Source organism: Cebidichthys violaceus, unplaced genomic scaffold (assembly GCF_023349555.1).
Source record: "Cebidichthys violaceus isolate CVI_PGR_0920_01 unplaced genomic scaffold, fCebVio1.0.p SCAF_6, whole genome shotgun sequence".
NCBI lineage: Eukaryota > Metazoa > Chordata > Actinopteri > Perciformes > Stichaeidae > Cebidichthys > Cebidichthys violaceus.
In genome coordinates this window covers 12,512,546-12,532,714 of record NW_027176816.1, presented here as the reverse complement: position 1 = coordinate 12,532,714, position 20,169 = coordinate 12,512,546, and the positions used below count along the sequence as shown (strand labels likewise).

General features: G+C 40.2%; 1 protein-coding gene across 3 annotated transcripts in view; it reads right to left on the bottom strand.

Annotated features, from left to right (window-relative positions):
• Window positions 1–17,650, bottom strand: part of cfap74 (cilia and flagella associated protein 74) — a 61,095-nt gene extending 43,445 nt beyond the window's left edge. The window contains exons 1-14 of one of the 3 annotated variants that reach the window (XM_068733810.1): window positions 17,402–17,650; window positions 16,894–16,992; window positions 16,671–16,752; window positions 16,240–16,404; window positions 15,309–15,407; window positions 15,104–15,208; window positions 14,145–14,318; window positions 13,783–13,893; window positions 12,434–12,536; window positions 11,392–11,549; window positions 11,020–11,233; window positions 10,778–10,933; window positions 7,608–7,766; window positions 7,357–7,475 (exon numbers count right to left, since the gene is read on the bottom strand). In XM_068733810.1, the coding sequence (XP_068589911.1) occupies window positions 7,357–7,475; window positions 7,608–7,766; window positions 10,778–10,933; window positions 11,020–11,233; window positions 11,392–11,549; window positions 12,434–12,536; window positions 13,783–13,893; window positions 14,145–14,318; window positions 15,104–15,208; window positions 15,309–15,407; window positions 16,240–16,404; window positions 16,671–16,752; window positions 16,894–16,992; window positions 17,402–17,567 (1,910 nt within the window). In that variant the 5' untranslated portion in view covers window positions 17,568–17,650. The remainder of the gene's footprint in view (window positions 1–7,356; window positions 7,476–7,607; window positions 7,767–10,777; window positions 10,934–11,019; window positions 11,234–11,391; window positions 11,550–12,433; window positions 12,537–13,782; window positions 13,894–14,144; window positions 14,319–15,103; window positions 15,209–15,308; window positions 15,408–16,239; window positions 16,405–16,670; window positions 16,753–16,893; window positions 16,993–17,401) is intronic. The other 2 variants (XM_068733812.1, XM_068733811.1) reach the window with 2 other exon arrangements.
• Window positions 17,651–20,169: the final 2,519 nt, after the last annotated feature.

The following is a 20,169-nucleotide window of genomic DNA, read 5'->3' as shown; positions in this document are numbered from 1 at the left end:
ACATCTAGGTGAAACGTACTGCGAGGGCTTCATCGTCGAAATATTGTAGGGGGCGCTATCGAGCCGAGTTGCCACTCTGAAGCATTAAAATCACATCAGATAACTACATTCAGGATTTTAAATGTGTGTGACAAGTTTGATTTTGTTTTGAGTATTTTTAGCCCCTCAAAAACACCTTTGTTTTTCATGGCGAGGAATGCATCGCCACGGCAACGGCATTTCACGAAACAACAAGCTTTGAGTAACTTTTAATCACAAAGGTCGTTAGATTGTTCTGACCAAATTCTAAGTTGATCTGATTAGTTCCCTGGGAGGAGTTCGTTAAAGTAGAGCGCCTGGAAATTGAAAAAACGACACTAGAAATTCAGACTAAATTCAAAATGGCTGACTTCCGGTTGGGTTTAGGGCATGGCTCCAAGAGACTTTTATTTAAGTCCACATGTGATACATGTGCCTACCAAATTTTGTTAATCTATGTGAAACGTACTGCGAGGGCTGCTTCGTCGAAATTTTGTAGGGGGCGCTATTGAGCCGATTTAACATTCTGATTGAATAAAATCATATTATAGAACTACATTTTGGCCTTGTGATCTGTGTGTCAAGTTTGCTTGTGTTTCGAGCTTTTTTAACCTCTCCAAATGACCATCGTTTTTCATGGCGAAGACTGCGTTACCACGGCAACGGCGTTCGACGAAACATCAAAAGCTTAGAGAACTGGCATTATGAACTTCTTACATTTGTGTGGAACAAATTTGATGTTGATCTGATTTTCCAACTAAGAGAAACAAGCCAAAGTATAAAGACTTTAACTTACTGTTGCCAGTAGGTGGCGCTATGACTATGATTCAAAATTGGCTTGCAGATGTTTTCAGGCCTGGAGTTTAATCAAACATGTGAAATCTGGTAAAGATCTGATGATGCAGAGTCGAGTTACATCAGTTTATTCGTTCATGGCGAAGGATCGAAATTCGCAGAGCCGCCACATCGCCACGCTTCGACAACTTCCTACAATTTTCACAATGAAGCATTATCAAGGTCTTAAGGCTTTTGTGACAAAATTTGAGAGGGATCCGATTAATCTGTGAGCAGTAGGGTGTCAAAGTACACAACCTATGACTTCCTGTTGCCACTAGGTGGCGCTATTACTATGATTCTAAATTGTCATATACATGTGTTCAGGGTCAGGATGTTATGACATATGAGAAATTTGGAGCAGATTAGGCAATGTACAGCCGAGTTACAACAACTTCCTGTTTCATGGCGAATGGTGTTTTTTTGCCGCCACGCCACGGACACATAGTTCGATAACTTTTTGATCTTTGAGTATTGTTTCACTGCCAAGGTCTCAAGAGCATACTGACCAAATCTGAAGGCAATCGGGTTTAATCTCTAGGAGGAGTTCGTTAAAGTACGGCGCCTTGAAACGGTCCAAAAACGTCATCAAATTCAAAATGGCCGACTTCCTGTTTGGTTTAGGATATACCTCCTTTTTACTTTTTTGTACGTCCCATCACGTTCCACATACCTACCAAATTTCATACAGCTAGGTGAAACCCAAAGTTGGGGCTACTCTGTAGGGGGCGCTATCGAGCCAAAATGTCATGCAAATATTGGACACCCCAATAATACTGGAATTTTCACCACGATTGAATTTTGTGCCAAATTTCAAAAGATTCCCAGTATCCCAAGCACCTCCTTTTTGCGATGAAACTGGTACGATAATAATAATAATAATAATAATAATAATAATAAAAAACATTAGAATAACAATAGGTCCTCCGCTCCGACTACGTCGGTGCTCGGGCCCTAATAATAATAATAAAAAACATTAGAATAACAATAGGTCCTCCGCTCCGACTACGTCGGTGCTCGGGACATAATAATTAAAGCTGCAAGCAGCATTGATCGGGCCCTCGCAACGTCACACACGTCGAGGGTACTGGCAGGACTCTGGTTGATGCGGCAATGCATTTCTATGACCATCATACACTGCATGCACAAGTTAGATGATATTTCCTGCGTCGACCAGCAGCATAGCAAGACCATGTTGCCAGGTCTTAAGCCTCAAATGTTTTGAGTGTACCTCCGATACAATCATAAATGTAAGCCTGTTAAGATCATTAAGAAAATGAACGTGTGAATGTGCTTCAGTATTTGTAACATAACAGACTGTCAGGTTACTGGGATGGAGTTCAACTCCCTGCAGTGTCCTACTGATTGTATTTGGACTTATATGAAAGTTAACAGAAAAGCAGTGTCATTTGTTTTTACTTGAACACTTTAATTTGACACTGTTTTCATTTTAAGCTCTTCTGTAACTTTAGATTGTAGTGTGAAGCATTCATTGTAACATTTAACCTGATTCTCATGTAGAAGCTCTAGACAGATCATTTATACTAATGCCCACTGACATGGTTTGAAAAACATTGTTGATTAGTTTTTGTTCTCCAAGCATCTTAGTTTGCACATATTTAGATCAGAGAAGTCTTTTTCTCATGGTGTGCCCACAAACCCTGTTTGGGCCGCTGTTATTATAGAATTCTGTTTACGTCCGTGGTTGCCAGTAGGTGGCGCTATGACTATGAGTTAATATTGGCATGCAGAAGACTTACAATCACGACAGCAATCAAGCATGTCAAGTTTGGGGCAGTTTTGACAAAGTAAGGTTGAGTTACAAAAGTTTGATGGATGATGGCGAATCATGTAAAATTGCCGCGACACCAAGTCCATGTTATCCGATGAAACATCAAGCTTTTAGTAACTTTTAATCGTTAAGGTCTTTAGGTTGTTCTGACCAAATTCTAAGCTGATCGGATTATTTCCCTAGAAGGAGTTCGTAGTGCAGCACCTGGAAAAGGAAATAAAACCACAAGAAATTCATACAAAATTCAAATTGGCTGACTTCCGGTTGGGTTTAGAGCATGGACCCCAAAGACTTTTTTTTAAGTCTACATGTGATACACCTGCTTACTTAATTTCATACATCTAGGTGAAACGTACTGCGAGGGCTGCATCGTCAAAATATTGTAGGGGGCGCTATCGAGCCGAGTTGCCACTCTGAAGCATTAAAATCACATCAGATAACTAGATTCAGGATTTTAAATGTGTGTGACAAGTTTGATTTTGTTTTGAGTATTTTTAGCCCCTCAAAAACACTTTTGTTTTTCATGGCGAGAAATGCATCGCCACGGCAACGGCATTTCACGAAACAACAAGCTTTGAGTAACTTTTAATCACAAAGGTCTTTAGATTGTTCTGACCAAATTCTAAGTTGATCTGATTAGTTCCCTGGGAGGAGTTCGTTAAAGTAGAGCGCCTGGAAATTGAAAAAACAACACTAGAAATTCAGACTAAATTCAAAATGGCTGACTTCCGGTTGGGTTTAGGGCATGGCCCCAAGAGACTTTTATTTAAGTCCACACGTGATACATATGCCTACCAAATTTTGTTAATCTATGTGAAACGTACTGCGAGGGCTGCTTCGTCGAAATTTTGTAGGGGGCGCTATTGAGCCGATTTAACACTCTGATTGAATAAAATCATATTATAGAACTACATTTTGGCCTTGTGATCTGTGTGTCAAGTTTGCTTGTGTTTCGAGCTTTTTTAACCTCTCCAAATGACCATCGTTTTTCACGGCGAAGACTGCGTTACCACGGCAACGGCGTTCGACGAAACATCAAAAGCTTAGAGAACTGGCATTATGAACTTCTTACATTTGTGTGGAACAAATTTGATGTTGATCTGATTTTCAAACTAAGAGAAACAAGCCAAAGTATAAAGACTTTAACTTACTGTTGCCAGTAGGTGGCGCTATGACTATGATTCAAAATTGGCTTGCAGATGTCTTCAGGCCTGGAGTTTAATCAAACATGTGAAATCTGGTAAAGATCTGATGATGCGGAGTCGAGTTACATCAGTTTATTCGTTCATGGCGAAGGATCGAAGTTCGCAGAGCCGCCACGTCGCCGCCCTTCATCAACTTCCTACAATTTTCACAATGAAGCATTATCAAGGTCTTAAGGCTTTTGTGACAAAATTTGAGAGGGATCCGATTAATCTGTGAGCAGTAGGGTGTCAAAGTACACAACCTATGACTTCCTGTTGCCACTAGGTGGCGCTATTACTATGATTCTAAATTGTCATATACATGTGTTCAGGGTCAGGATGTTATGACATATGAGAAATTTGGAGCAGATTAGGCAATGTACAGCCGAGTTACAACAACTTCCTGTTTCATGGCGAATGGTGTTTTTTTGCCGCCACGCCACGGACACATAGTTCGATAACTTTTTGATCTTTGAGTATCGTTTCACTGCCAAGGTCTCAAGAGCATACTGACCAAATCTGAAGGCAACCGGGTTTAATCTCTAGGAGGAGTTCGTTAAAGTACGGCGCCTTGAAACGGTCCAAAAACGTCATAAAATTCAAAATGGCCGACTTCCTGTTTGGTTTAGGATATACCTCCTTTTGACTTTTTTGTGCGTCCCATCACGTTCCACATACCTACCAAATTTCATACAGCTAAGTGAAACCCAAAGTTGGGGCTACTCTGTAGGGGGCGCTATCGAGCCAAAATGTCATGCCGCAGCTGGACACCCCAATAATACTGGAATTTTCACCACGATTGAATTTTGTGCCGAATTTCAAAAGATTCCCAGTATCCCAAGCACCTCCTTTTTGCGATGAAACTGGTACGATAATAATAATAATAATAATAATAATAATAATAATAATAATAATAATAATAATAATAAAAAAACATTAGAATAACAATAGGTCCTCCGCTGCGACTACGTCGGTGCTCGGGCCCTAATAATAATAATAAAAAACATTAGAATAACAATAGGTCCTCCGCTCCGACTACGTCGGTGCTCGGGCCCTAATAATAAAAAACATTAGAATAACAATAGGTCCTCCGCTCCGACTACGTCGGTGCTCGGGCCCTAAATATGTACGGTTTACAGCAGTATTCTGTAAACATGATACAACATTTATTGAATCCTTATTTTAATCAATCTTTTGCTGGGCTTACTACTAACCCACTTAAACTTACTGTGTTGGAAATAGGCCCAGTGTGAGTCAATATAGCACTAATGGAATAATGGGTTAATTTTACCCACTACCCATTGGTGGAAAACCATACCATATAAGGGGTTGTTTCAATTAAGTAACCTAACAGTAATACCACAGTGGGTACTGGATTTGAGTAGACCCAGTATTGTAGTGGTCTTATTTTGAACCCAGGGATTTTTGTAGCGAGAGTTTTTATTCAAGAAAAGAAATTCCTTGTTTTTTATTGTTCTTTAGCTGAATGAGTCATCCATTGGTCACGACCACTTCTAATATTGTGTGAATAATCAGTCAGATGTATGTAAACACAACATAATTGAATAGTAGATCTAGACTGTATGATAGACCCAATGTATTGGCAGAAGTCAGGTAAACCTGACAGCATCAGTTGTTGACTGTTGACCTGTCTGTGAGCGAGTGGAACGGCATGACAAGCAGGAAACAACAAACATGTCTCCCGGTGAGGTACTGCAAGGTCCGTTTACTCGTTTTAAAGTTTTCAAAGCTTTTCTAACATTAGCCACTAACCCTGACCCAGAAGTACTACATTCGATCATGGTGCTGGATCATCCAAATTTGGATATTTGAGTCGCTCAGCGGCTCATAAAATGTGTTGGTTCGCATTTATTCTAACAGACTTTTAGGATTAGACTACCACTCAGGTGGAAATACAGAAACTAAAAAAGTTACTTTCCCTTCAAATTAACAATGTGCTGTATTGAAGCTGTATTACAACAATAATACTCAATAAAACTGTTGTCTTCTTTGCTGCTGCTGAGCAGCACTCAAGTCGTGGGTGAGGAATAAATACTGCACCATCTTCGACTGTACATGGTTCGTGTTGATGCATGCCTTAAAGGAAGAAAACTTGTTTTGGCATTGTTATCTGTCTTTGTTATTATTTAACATCCGCCTAACATCCTTTTCCCTCCACCTTATTATGGGATATGGCCATCCAACAGCAGGAAACGATCAACCCTTTGTCACGACGGAAGAAATAGGGAGTTGAGTGGGTATAATGTACACTCAGATCAGAGGACTAGAAGGTGATGCGTTCAGACAAGTGGTCCAGCACGAAGGCTCAAGAGCGGCATCGGTAGTTTCCAGCTGACCCTGCTGTAGCCTGGGAGACTCTTCGCTCGGTCAGGCAGAAAGAAGAAAGACGAAGAAACCACATCAAGTCACGGGGGAGCTGATGGGAAAGTGATACACAGTGAGTGACCTGGAGAACAATGCATCTCTGTTTTGGATTGTGGGCCGCTGGCAGCCTGAGAGAGAGGAGATAGCAGAGACGTAGACTGACTCACTGAGCTGAGTCTCATAAGAGGAGCTGCGATCGTGGTGATACAAGCTGGCGTCAATATGTGGGAGGACAGGCTCTGCTTTCACGTCCACTCTATCGTCTTTTAAAATGACAAGAAGTGGTTGTATTGAATTCCTACGAGGTGATACATCGACAGATGTTTCCATGTGATAATTGAAGCGACCAAACTTATAGTGGCTTCATAAGAGCTTTAACATTCGTTGTTGCACACACCTCCAGCTCTAGTGTTGTTGCAATACACTGAACAACTGTGCTTAATTGTGTTTATTCAGGTGTCTATTTTATCTCTGTAAGATCAATATTTCAATATTTTCCTAAAATGGGATTAGTTTTAGGTTCTGGTGGGCTGCTTCATGCAATTGTATGTGTGTTGTTTTGCCCCCACAGAGATTGATTTGCCCTACAGTGATACACAGAGTCAAACTGGAGTTGTTGGCTTCTTTCAAAGTCTAGTCTGTTCATTTTGATGTAGAAGCAACTTCCTTATGGCATTGGGAGCGATGGGGCGCTCTGTAAGGCTGGTATATTGACACTTTAAAAAGGGACAGTTCAATCATTTTGGCCCCTCTCTGTGGTATTTACCCAGAGAATAAAGATCAATTTAATCCCTGTGCGTCCAGTAGAGAGTTAGGGCCAAGTCACGTATCGGCTTAACGCAAAGTCTGGAGGCAGGGGGGAAACTGCATACCTCCATCCAGACTTTCATGGAATTTGGATGAAGTAGATGCCACTATTTGATTCGGCGGACTGATGTCCTAATGACATTTTTTATGTAGCAACAGAAGGATTGAAAGTCTTTACTTTTGTGTAGCCTATTAAAGGAGAATTCCACCAATGCATCAAAGTCTGTTTACAGGTCGTGGGGAGTACTACCGTTGCCAGATTCCAGGTTTAAAAAGAGTCTCCAGACCTCTGTACCGTGGCCACTAGCGTAATGTGTTTACAATGTAAAATCTTACTTGATAGAGAGGAAATCCTTTAGTTGAGCAGAGACCCCAAGGAGCTTGCTCTGGTTGGTGACATAGCTGATGTTAGTCAGGACGACTTTCTTCTTATACATTGTGCCAACTTCAAAGTCCTAACAAAGAACATTCACTGTAATGTCAGTATGTCACTATTAAAATTCATCAACAAAAGATCAAAAATCACAAGAAAAATACACATAACGCACAGGTTCATTCAAATTCTTTTTAGATCAGTGGTGAAGTACCTTGAAGAGGATGACCCCTGGTTTACTGATGAATGGAGGCCCTTTCAACTCTTTCCCATGAACCTTCTTAGCAGGAATGTTCAGCTTTCCACTGGCCATTGCCGGTTCTTCCTGCTTTACGCCTGTCTGCACCAATGTTGTTTTCTCATTCAGGAGCTTCTGTAAGCACAAAGGGAAGCACAGCTGGTTGAGCCTTTACACATAATCACATACTCCTAATTGTCACAGCTCAACATAGCCAAAGCAAAATTCACTGACATAAAAATGTCTCTTTAATGTATTTTGAGTGTGTGCCTGGTGACTATGAAACTAAATCTAACATTTCATTTTCATAAACGTTTTCAAATTTGACTTGTCAGTTTCTCAGGTGATCCCTTCTACTCTGAATACTGGGGCTACGCGTGAATAAGAAGTGTATGTATTATTACCCTTCAGATTGAGTGGAGCTGTAAATATGGGCCACATGTCATGGAGTGCAGAAAAATATATTATTTAATGTAGGATAATGTAATCCTTTTATGAGATTAAAACAATGTACTTCCTATGCGTTTAGTCTACTGCAATATAAAATGAGAGACTGATGCATCATCTGTCATGGGCAGTTTATGGTCAGTATATGATCAATATATATAATGGCTGATATTAGCTTAAAAGATAGAACCTACTCAGTCACTATAGGTAATTACTCATTCTCTACATCTCACATTACCTGTGGAGTACCGCAAGGTTCAATTTTAGGTCCAATTGTATTTTCCTTATGCTCCTATGGAGGTCAATATTTTTGATCATTTGAAAAAAAAAAAATGTAACCTGAAAGTTCAAGTTGTGGTCTTGAACATTGATAAATACAGCAATGTATTCAAAATAAAAATAAGTGAAAAGTTTTTTTGGGTTGAATATAATTTGGATTCAGTTCTGGGGACGGTCCTCAGCCTTCTTTCTATGCTGTCACTCATGATGCCACGCCCCTCTCCGTTGATGCCACGCCCCCCAGATCAGGGCCAAAAGTCTGAACTGAAATTTTTTTTCTGAAAGTGAAAAAAAGATTTGAAACCGAAAAAAAATAATTTTATCTGAAAATATAAAACCTGAAACTGAAAAATATAAGACCTTAAATATCAAAATATATATGAAAGTGAAAAATTAAAAAAAACAAATGTATTCAAAAAAAATTCAGAACTGAATCAAAATGATATTCAACCCCAAAAAGCTTTTCATTCACTTATTTTTATTTTGAATATATTGATGTATTTTTCAATGTTCAAGACCACACCTTGAACTTTCAGGTTACATTTTTTTTTTTCAAATGATCAAAACTTTTGACCTGGATTTAGCCTCCATACTCCCACTAGGTCAAATCATCCAACGTCACAATGTATCTTTTCATTGCTACGCAGACAACACACAGATATACCTTCCCTTGAGACCTGATGACCCTAAAAGTGATATCAACTGTTGAATGGCCCAACATTTTCTTGAACTCAATAACTCAAAATCTGAAATTATATCATATTATATTATATTATAATACTGTAACTTCCTTCTCTCTGGCATCAACCAAAAGTCAGTCTCTCATCTCCACCTTCTGGCTGTTCCAAAGTCGAGGCTAAAAACCGTAAAGGTGACCGTGCATTTGCCATTAGGGCCCCTCGGCCATTTTTACAGACTGGCTATTATGTAATGTTGATGCTTTACTGCTCTATTTTATTATTAATATTAGTATTTTATTTATTTTAGTAGCGATTGGTTTATGTTTCATCTATTGTACTGTGATTAGGGTTTAACTCTTGCCTTAGTTTGTCTTGCTTTATTTTTAAACTACATGTTTGGTGTAAACATGTGAAAGTGTTTTTAAGAGCCCCATTTTACTTTCTGTGGCCATTTTATCCCTGCTCTATTCTTACTGCATTATAAAGCACTTGACGTGAACTGACATGTCATCATCATTGTCCCCCTCATGAATCATCTTTGCTTTGTTACATTGCCACGCTCATCTTTCGCACAAGCCATTACTGTGCTGAGAAGAAGCCTTTGATGAGGGAATGAGTCTGATCTGTCGGGAGGAGAGAACGCTTCCACTCGACTTGCCACTTGCTCAGAGCTGTGAGCTGCGGCACCGCGCTCGCTCTGAGGCCTCAAAGGCTCCAGCACGATGAGAAGTGATGCCTGACGTCCCACATTTCAAGCGTGTGGACGGTCTGGATGAGACAGACAGCCAACTTACCTCCACGGCAGCCAGCTAGACACACACTATCAACAAATGCCACAGAGACTTGAGCAAGGCACTTCTTCTTCAGATTCATGAAAAGTCTGAATTTGGTGTAGTCGCTGCAGTAAAACTCTGTGGTGATGGAGTTAAATTGATTATATATTTATTGTATATGTTGTAACTATTGTAACTTATCAATTCTACACTACATCTACAGAGGAAACTCTTAATTACGCCACATTTTTAGGAAATATGGCTATTGGTCAACTAAGCCTATATGTATTGAGAGAAAAACAATACCAGCTTTGGATTTCTAAATCTGCAGTGTTCTCAAACTGTTAGAAAGTCAGTTCCAGTAGCCTACAGGCACTCAGTCTACTGTATGCTAATGTATTAGTATTACTCTGGACACAGATATCACTTTTTTTGTAAAACAAATTGACCAGTAACTGTTTGTACCTTTTAACCAGATTCTAAAGGCATTTTGATCTGATTTTGATACAACCAAATATGTATGATGATGACAACAATGGTGATGATCACCATTGTTATTGTATCGTCTTCATCACCGTTATCATCAGTAGAAGTATCATCGTTATCCTCACTGGTTTCCCACACAAACACTGACAGCTGTGTTTATTGGGACACACTAACAAGCATGAAACCTCAACCCCAATTTCCAGCCAGCCTGATTAAATCAGTGAACAAGAACTTAGATGAATCAGCTTTGTTGCTCAAATCGAACCTGCTACGCAACTATTTTGAAATTGTCGAAAATATGTATTTTAGTGGAATTAGCTATACAACGCGCTTCAGTTTGTTGGCGGGGAATTCAGTGTTGAAAAATATGAAATAAGCATGAAAAAAAAGGATGTGGCTGCTGTGAATGGGACATGATTTATGAGTGTTTAGCAGCTTGCAAGATTTTGCTTTTGCTTGGCAGTGGCTTGTTTTAGTGCACCTTGTAGTTCTGGTCCCACAGCCCAGAGAACTCAGGCTCAGCCAGGCTGTCAGCAAGTCTCTGGTGGTCCACTTCCTGGTGCAAGGTTTCCTCCAGGTCCTCAACATCAGAAGAGGCTGACGATGAGCTGCTGATGTCACTGAACTGTCTCAACTGCTGAAAAAAATGCACATACACTGTGGGTCGTAATTGTTTAAATTGTCATTCCACAGATGTCATCTGGGATGTTTCGAACCACTCACCATTGTGGCTCTCTCTTCGGTGGCCGATGGGGGGCCGGGATCCAGGTAGCGCAGGAGCTTCTCTCTTGCTCTCCCCAGAGATGGGAACTTGTCAGTGACCGAGGGTTTAGGCAGCAGTGCCTGGTGCCTCTTTCTGCTCTTTTCCAGCTGTCCCTCCTGAAGCATTTTTTCCACAATCTCCACTCTCTTTGACTTCTGCCTCTCCTCGAATTCCCTGAAAAAAGGCAAATCAACAACACCGCATTATACTGAAATGCGGTCATGTATTCCTCGGCACGCAGCGAGAGAAAACACCCACACACTGCTGCATGGAGTGGGAGTGGAGGACATGCATGTGGGAGAGGAGAGGAGAGGAGAGGAGAGAGGACGTACGCTTGTTTTTGTTTTATCTCCTCTAGTTGTTTCTGTTGGTACATATACTTGATACTGTTGATTCCTTGGGCCTCCAGGGATTCTTTCAGTTGTCTCTGTCGCTGCTCTTTCTTCTGGGCACTCGTTTTGGCTCTGCTTTGTTGGACCCGTAAGCTCTCCTAAAGAAATCAGATTAATGAAGCTACATTTGACCACATTGTGTCATCTGAACTAAGATGAATCTCTCAGAGCTACTTTCTCCTAAACTATGAAATGTACCTGTTGAATGGTGAATTGTAAAATACAGTGCTCAGCACGATGATGACAGCATTGGTAGATCATGATGATGAGCATGTGAGTACTGGCGAAAACAGCGTACATAGTACCGAGCTGAATTTACTGCATTCTGGGATCCATGAGGGGGTGTAGTAATGACAATAAAATTAATATGTGGTTGCTGCTTTACATCTCTCCTTGCTAAGAGGAGAGATGTGGTCAGAGTGGATGGAATAAATAAATCCAGGTCCTAATGGTAAAAAAATGTATGATGACTTCCTAATGTAGTTGAGCAAATGATAGTCTCGTTTCAATGACATTAATGCAACTTCAACAAGTCGCACTACATTATTATGCATACGACACTGCCACGACTCCATTTTAAACAATGTTATTCATACTGAAAAAATACAGAGCCCAGTGGGTGTCATGGGAAGAACAAATAGATTCTGTTAACACAGGACTAATGGCGGTGCTTTGCTTAAAATGAATTATGACCCTTGACTGTAATAATAATTGTCAGACAAACATCAGAAAAAGACATTCAGGTTCATACATGCATTGTGATACATGTGTGCTTACATTGACATTTCAGCACAAGTAAAGTAAAGCAAAGTTGTATATCTGTCTACTATATTGTTAAAGCTTCATGAGTTCATAATGCATCACTAAATATTGTTTGTACTTAAAGGCTTAAAAAATACAAAGCGCTACAGCTTGTGTTTCTCATTACTAAGAAAACAACAAGAAGAATGCTTCAGTTTCAGTATTGGAAGGCGTTGCTCACTTGGGTGGCTGCTATGTTAGATTTCAGTGACTTGACAGCCTGTATCCTCTTTTCCAGTAACTCCCTGCTCTGCTGCTCCTTCTCAGCCTCTTGCCGATGCATCCTGAAAGAAACGGGGACAAACCCGACGCATGTGAATGCTCAAATACAGGACAGACAGAAAAACTAATCGGCTGTCACGGCTTGGGATTGACACGAGACATTGTGGTTAATTATCATGAAGAAATGAGAAATTATACAAAAATAACGTTCACTTAAGCTTTCTAGGTGGCATACTGTTAGAAAATACTGTTCAGCTCAGGTTCCAGATACATAAAAGCATTTATAAAAATAAATACATACAAATATACATCTATTTAAATGAACAGGTACAAATCTTTATGGGATGACACAGATTTTAACATACACTAATAACTTTTTCAGGACTTTTTTTGGCAAGCAAATGAAGTAAGCAGACAGAAGGAATGGCATCTGATTGGCTGATAGCTTCTTTCACTGTTCGAAGCAGGAAATTAATGTTAATCAAAAGTATCGTTCTATAAATAGACACAAATTATATTTTGCTTGATGGCATGTTGTCACGGTATAGGCAGGGTTTTAGTTACCATTCTTTGCTTGATTATTTGACTTGTGGCACTCAGACCAAAGCCCATTGTTTCTAATGAAAATGTAAATCCTAAAAATATATAGCTTCATTCATTCATTTTTTAAAAGGTCAAGTAATTTCCCAAAACAGCTGGGCATTGTAGCTTATAGTGAACATCATTTAAACAGGAGTATATAGTGATTGTGTTGCAGACTATTTTCAGCCGCTGATTAATATACATTTGGTGTTTGCATTTGTCTGCATGGTGTGATGCATGCAGGCTTGACTCATAATAAACTAGTGCTTATAGTCTTGGTAAAGAAGGAACATGTGACCCATTGCTGCGGTGTGGCTCATTGATGTGTTTTTAATAGTTGTTTAACCAAAATGGTGCTCAATAAACTACAGTACATTAGGACTGGGATACTCAAGGAACACTAGCAGTTATCAGTTTATTGTTGTTTTTAGTCTTTTAATGGTTATTTTTAACAATAAAAAAATATACAACATTGCAAGGCCTTATCCTTTAAGGCTTTGATGGAGTATGGTGACTGTATCAGATTTCAAAAACTTGCATTTAGCAAAAAGGACTTTTGTGTACAATTTTTGCGCTTTTAGGTATCCTATCTGGCCCACTTGTAATACATTTTGCCAGTGCGAACAAATGATCAATAGGATGTGTCAACTCTGCATAGAGTCCTCTGACTAACACCATATTCTTGTTTTCGTCCAAGCCCTGTTCATTGGCTTTAAAGCTGATTACCTTTTAATGGTGTCTTTCAGGTACTTGGCAGCTAACTTGCAGTTCGCCTGGCCCTCTTCAATTTTCTTCTGACATTCAGCCTCCGCTTTCTTCAGCATGGCTGCCTGTTTACTATCAGAACACAATCCCAAACACTTATATAACATATCAGTCATCACAGGGCTTTTCAAGGTTGATATAACTGATTTCCCATCCAGGCTTCTCATAAAAGAATCAATAACAAAATGCTACAGCACAATGTCACAAGACAAACATTACCTCCTTAGGGCAGTGATACTTTTTTCCAATTATAATAATTTACCATGTGTTTATGTCTCACATAAAAATACAGTATGTACGTAAAAGACGTTTTTTTTCCCTACTCCCTGTGATGCTGCATCTTGAACTGCAGGTTCTGGCTGGCTTTCCTCTGCTGCTGCAGCCTTGTCACTGCTTTCTGATCCTTAAGGACTTGGAAGACCCGCTCCTCCTCCTGCACCTCCTGCCGGAGCGAGGAGAACCTGCCAAGCTCCACCTCCACCTCGCTCTGCAACAGCCTGAGAAGCAAAGATGTAGAATGAGGTGGATGTAGACAGAACATGTAGTTAAAAACGCTGACTGGTGATGTATATTATCTTCCAGAAGTCACTTACTGTAGCAGAGGTAGGAAACTAGACCTATATTAGGGTTTTGAAGCGCAATGCGGCTTTGAATTTGTAGTTTTTAGTTTAATCAGATCAATCAACTGAATCAAATGGTCTAGGAGGCAAACACTTAACGAGTGATAATTGGAAACGCCTACAAAACAGCATTCCGGCTATTAGAGGATATCATTTTCCTTTAGAAAAACAAGCAGTTCCTTAAAAAAGAATGAGGAAGCTTTTCTTGCACATCAAGCTAGAAGATGATAGTTTACAGCGTTTATAATCACTGTGATGCAGCTGCACAAAATGTCAAATGAACAGGCTTCCTGACTAAAAAGACCACTGTTTTAGAAAAAAAACAAGGGGGCTGCACTGGTGTAGGTGTGTTCTTTCAGGTACCGTCGAGATGCTGAAATACAATCCAGGAAGTCTTTTTTGAGAAATAGATTCATGGGTTTGAAGGTTTATCAGACGCCTAAACGCTGCCTGGCGGTTTGATTTTTTGCCAGGTGATGTCATATTGAAAAGTTTGGGCTGTATTACCATGCAGGTTTTATTTTTAGCCCCATGTGTTTGCTACCCCAGTGTCAAGGCAGTGGTCCCATTAAAATAAATGAGGGGGCTGCGTTTTTTCCGTGCAGTGCTAGTGCCTGTCAGAACAAGACCTTACTGTCAAACTGTTCTCCTCTCGGACTCACTCTTGTTGCTTCAACCCAGTGTTGATGTGGCCCTCCAGCTCCTCCTCACTCTGCAGCTTCTGACATAGATGCTTGTGTTGGGCTCGCAAACGAAACACTGCCACACTGCAGAATAAAGCAAACAAGAAGCGGAGCACACAGGGGGTTGGACAAAGAGGAAACATCTCATGTATGAATATAAAGAACAGACCAGTCACCAACTCACCTGTTGTTTGCTGCTCTCTGTCGCTCTATCTCGTTCTCCAAGTTATCCCTGTCCTCCATCAAACTTTCAATGTTCTGATGACAGAGTTTAAGCTCTTCTCTGGAAAAAAAAGGAAACATGAAATAACACAGAGCAGTTCAAGTGTTGACATAGAAAACTTCCCAGATCAAAGCCAATCAGAAAGAACGTTTTCAAGGCTGTAAAAGTGCAATGTACACAAAGCATCAAGCTAATGGATTTCCTTGTGGCTATTGCAATAAAAAGGAAGGCAATTCTGTGGGCTAACAAAGTAATCTAATGAAGATATTGAAAAGCTGACACACACACACACACACACACACACACACACACACACACACACACGCTCACACACACACACACGCACACACACCTCAACAGCTTTGAATTGCCCAATGTTTTTTTTGCAGTTTAATGGTGTGCAAAAGAACAATCTGTGAGCGGGGAAAAAGGAAAATCACGGCACATGGTACAGCGAGAGCGGCAGATTGGTTAAAAGCCAGGTGTGCTTAGGTTCCATTAAACTTGTGTTTGATCAGAGAGCAAGTACAGCTCTACTCTGACCTTTGATGTTTTCAGCTAAAGGAAAATGACAGACATTTTTTCGCCGGGGACAGCATCACACTTCATCGGGTGCTTAATGGCTCGCAGTGCAGACGAATAAAAAGAGGGAAGAAAAGTGGGAAGAGAGGACATTATGGGAAATGTTCTCTCTGCAGCTGAAATGATTTCCTGCAAATAGCTGAATCAATTGGTATATAAATGATTGGCTCTGAGTGAAGAGGGCAAGAGGGGAATGACCTGGGAAAGTGGAATAAGATCTTTTTCAGAAACAGAAAAGATTGTGGGAAATTGTTTGCTTTTTCTTAGTGCTACTGTGGCTCGAGAGGTCTGTTGATTGCCAGGTCCAGACCTGGCTTTCAGCACGTCATCCTCCTTCTGTCGGTAAAAGCGGTCCAGCTGGTCCAGGTTTCGTCTCAGCTTGAACATCCGTGCTGTCTCGGCACAACGCCTCTTCTTACCATTCACAGCCGCAAGCGCAAGGTCACCATCACCGTCAACATCACCATGGTCATCTCTACGGGCAGATGGAAAACGACATTTAGGAAAGGTTGCATGTTTAATGCAAAATCTGATCATGCATTATGTACATGCATAAAATTAGACCACTATTATGCCCGGATGTGTTTTTACTGAGGTTTTACGATGTGAAAACGATCATAATCATAATTAGCTTTGCTGTTTTCTATCAAAATATCATATTGAGAATCACATTAAAGTCAACAGGATTGATATATAATATATTTTTATGATATGATCCACAGAAAAGCAAGAAACACTCACTCATACAACTCTTCTAACCACTTCAAATCAGGAGGAAGGGCTGGCTCTTCATCGTTAAAGGTCTCCTGGTCTGGACCATCTTCTGAAATAAACATGTATTTATTACAGTGAGGGATCCCAGTCTCTTATATGTACACATGTGATTGTGAATTGAAGATATCTTACAATTTGAGACAACAAGCTGCATTTCTCATACAACAAGGCAACAGGAGTTGTCACTCACCATCACTGTCCTCATCAGTGCTGAGGTGGACACTCAGCAGTCCACACCTGTCTGACGCCACATCAAATGGACTGTCCCTCTCTTCGACGTCCATTTCACCTGATTTATGAATGACACAGGTGCATATTAGCAGACAAACCTAGAACTTCAACATGTCCCCGAGAATAGGCTAAAAGCTAACAAAACCTCTTCAGTTATCTGGCAACTTAACGTGGCATTGCTAATTGAATTGTTGCCACTGCTTTTAGCTGGCAGACATGGCGTTAAATAATTAAAATAAATGTTTGAGGTGTGTGACATTGCCACTAAGTAAGACAACATTCAATGACCAGATTTCTGAATGGTAGTTGGCGTGTCGTTTCCCTACACTGGCTAACTCATTTGGCTAGTTAAGGTTGGGAAGCTAGACAGTTTAGCAGTTACCTTCGTTAATGCACAATTAATGCTAAATTTAGGCTGTACAACATTTAGAGTTAACAACTTAATTTAACGAACATTAAGCCGTTACCTCGCTTGTTTAGGGTTTCCACCTCTTGGTAAGATATCTTCTCAAAATATTTTTTTCTCACTACAAAAGTTACTCCGCCATGTTTGTTAGTGTTTCCAAGGAGACGGGACGTAAGGGGCGAGGCCTTGCAGTCCCTCGAGACGACTCGACGTTTATGCATGTACATAATGCATGATCAGATTTTGCATTAAACATGCAACCTTTCCTAAATGTCGTTTTCCATCTGCCCGTAGAGATGACCATGGTCGACTTGACGTCTGTCAAATGAACTTAAACCTACTGGTATAAAAATTAACATGAAAACCAACATGTCATTCTTATCCACAAATCCACTGAAATGACCCAAAAGGACGTTAAAAGAGTTTTTAAATTATAAAATCACACTGTGCACCAGTAAATGACAGGCAAAGTAAATTATACTTCATGTTTGAGTAGGAATAAGTGGTTGCGTAAGCCTATTATGCTGTTGTTCTTTAAAATTGCATTTTGTGACTTCCTGTCTGCTGTTACCTTTTCAGTATAATTTCCTTCACCAACACTGGTTTATTTCATCTGATTAATATCAGTTATGCCGGACTCAGCAGAAAATGTCTCAGCTGGTTCAGAAAGAACAATGATGAATCTGTGAGTTATGCAAAATCTTTTGTCAGGCATGCAAGACTGCTATCTGATTTACACGGGAACAGACGTTGATTTGTAGTTGATCAGTATTGCACTGGCACAATGGGCTTTTTTACTGGAAAGATTCTTTTTATTTGACACACTAAAGCTGCCTTTCAATTCATCATAATGTTGAAGAGGAATTGAGAAGAAGTGTGTCCTAACATATTAAAAACTTGTGATACACAAATATTTTGGATCACCATGGGAGACTGAATAAATACAAAGTATGAGTGTATGTGTGTGTGACAGTGTGATGTATAATAGAGGGCATGATTTGTTGGAAAGACAAAGGCAAGGCAAAGTGACTGCGAGGGAAACAAAGACTCCAGCTGACATGAAGGATGGATCAACAGGAAGAGAGCAGATAGAGATGGAGAAAGAGAATACATGAGGCTGAGAGGAATGAGAAATAGTGTTGGAGAGACACACAGAATAAAGTCCCATGCAGTGCATTGTAGTGTGCACCGTATCCTGGTGTCTTCATATCAAAAGAGCTTGCAGTGCAAATCCAACTGGAAGGTCCGGTGGGAGAGAGAGAGAGAGAGAGAGAGAGAGAGAGAGAGAGAGAGAGAGAGAGAGAGAGAGAGAGAGAGAGAGAGAGAGAGAGACTGTGGTTTGAATCCACCACCACCACTGACTCCAGGCCTGCCTCTGCTCCACAGGGAGAGGCAGCAGAAATCAGGGCAGGTGCACTCCTGCAACACGCACTCTCCCCACAGCACATAAAGAGGTTACTTTTAATAAGGAGAAAATAAAAGCCTGCACATTTTGAAAGAATGGAGGATACATTTACTATCAATATATGTTTTTTTAATCAATGTGAAAGGAGATTTAAAGGCTTACCTCTGGAACTCATACCATATCTCTACAGAAAAACAATTCACTTTGAAATTCATAGAAAAATGAACGTGCGGAGATGTGAGATGGGTTTATGACTTTACCTTGTTTTTCCTTTGCTTCATAATCTATTTTATTATTTGTTGAGGCCTCTTGGATTTGGTGACCTCAAACTGGGGAGACACAATAATGTGAGCACCTCATGGAAAAGGACCTAGACATATTTCAACTGATAATAAACGCTGTGGAGAAGGTGGGTCATGATAAAGCGAACACAGTTACGGTACTCAGCAGACAATCAACACTTTGAATTGTCAAAGCAAAATGAGACAGCTAACAGAAATTGTCTGAGGCCAAGCTGCTGGTGCGTCACTCAAATGTTTTTACTATTTAAAAACAGATGACAACACTGTAGGAGAAGTATTAGCAAGTTTAAAATGAGGCGCACATCCAAGGCTGACTAATTGTCATGTAGTTATTTGCATATGCTTACCCAAAGTATTGTCTACTATATTATTTAGTTATGTTTTGTACTCCAAATTGGTTGTATCCCCTTAAATATCACTACAATATTTGTTTTCCAGAGTGTTGGGATTACTGGATCAATTTTGATGATTCTTTTAAAAATTTGTCTTTCGGAACACTTTCGGAAAATGCAACACTGAAAAAAACAAAACATTATTACTTTTGTTATTGATTAACCTGCATGTTTGCAGTACAACAATTGTAGCATCTTTAGTCTTATTATACTGTGAATGTTGTTGATACTCCTATAATACATGGATTTGTATATTTTGCATGTGGTGCTCATTGCATATTTTATGAATATAATGGTTTGTGGTATTTATATAAATGTTTTTAGTATTTTTGGGGGGCAGGCTAAGTGAATGGAAGTGAAAAAAGTAAAAAAAAAAAAAAACTTTCCCAGAATCAGAAACTGATAATGGGGGGGGGGGGGGGGGGGGATGCTACTGTCCCCCAGACCAACTCAAGCACCTCTGAGTGCCCCTTTGGGCCCCTTTGGGCCCCTCACTATGCTTTTATCTCCACCAGAGTGAAATATGACTTTATTGGAGACAGTAATTACCTAATGGGTTGATTCGAATGTGTTTAACATTATATAATATAGTGTTCGTGGCCCCTCCCTTCCCTGGCCAGATTGAATCTGACGCTTAGAAGCCAAGCAACGGAGGAAATTGACAGATTAGTGACTCTCTCTCTCTCCATCCACCCCCCCCCCCCCCCCCCCCCCCCCCCTCTCTCTGCTC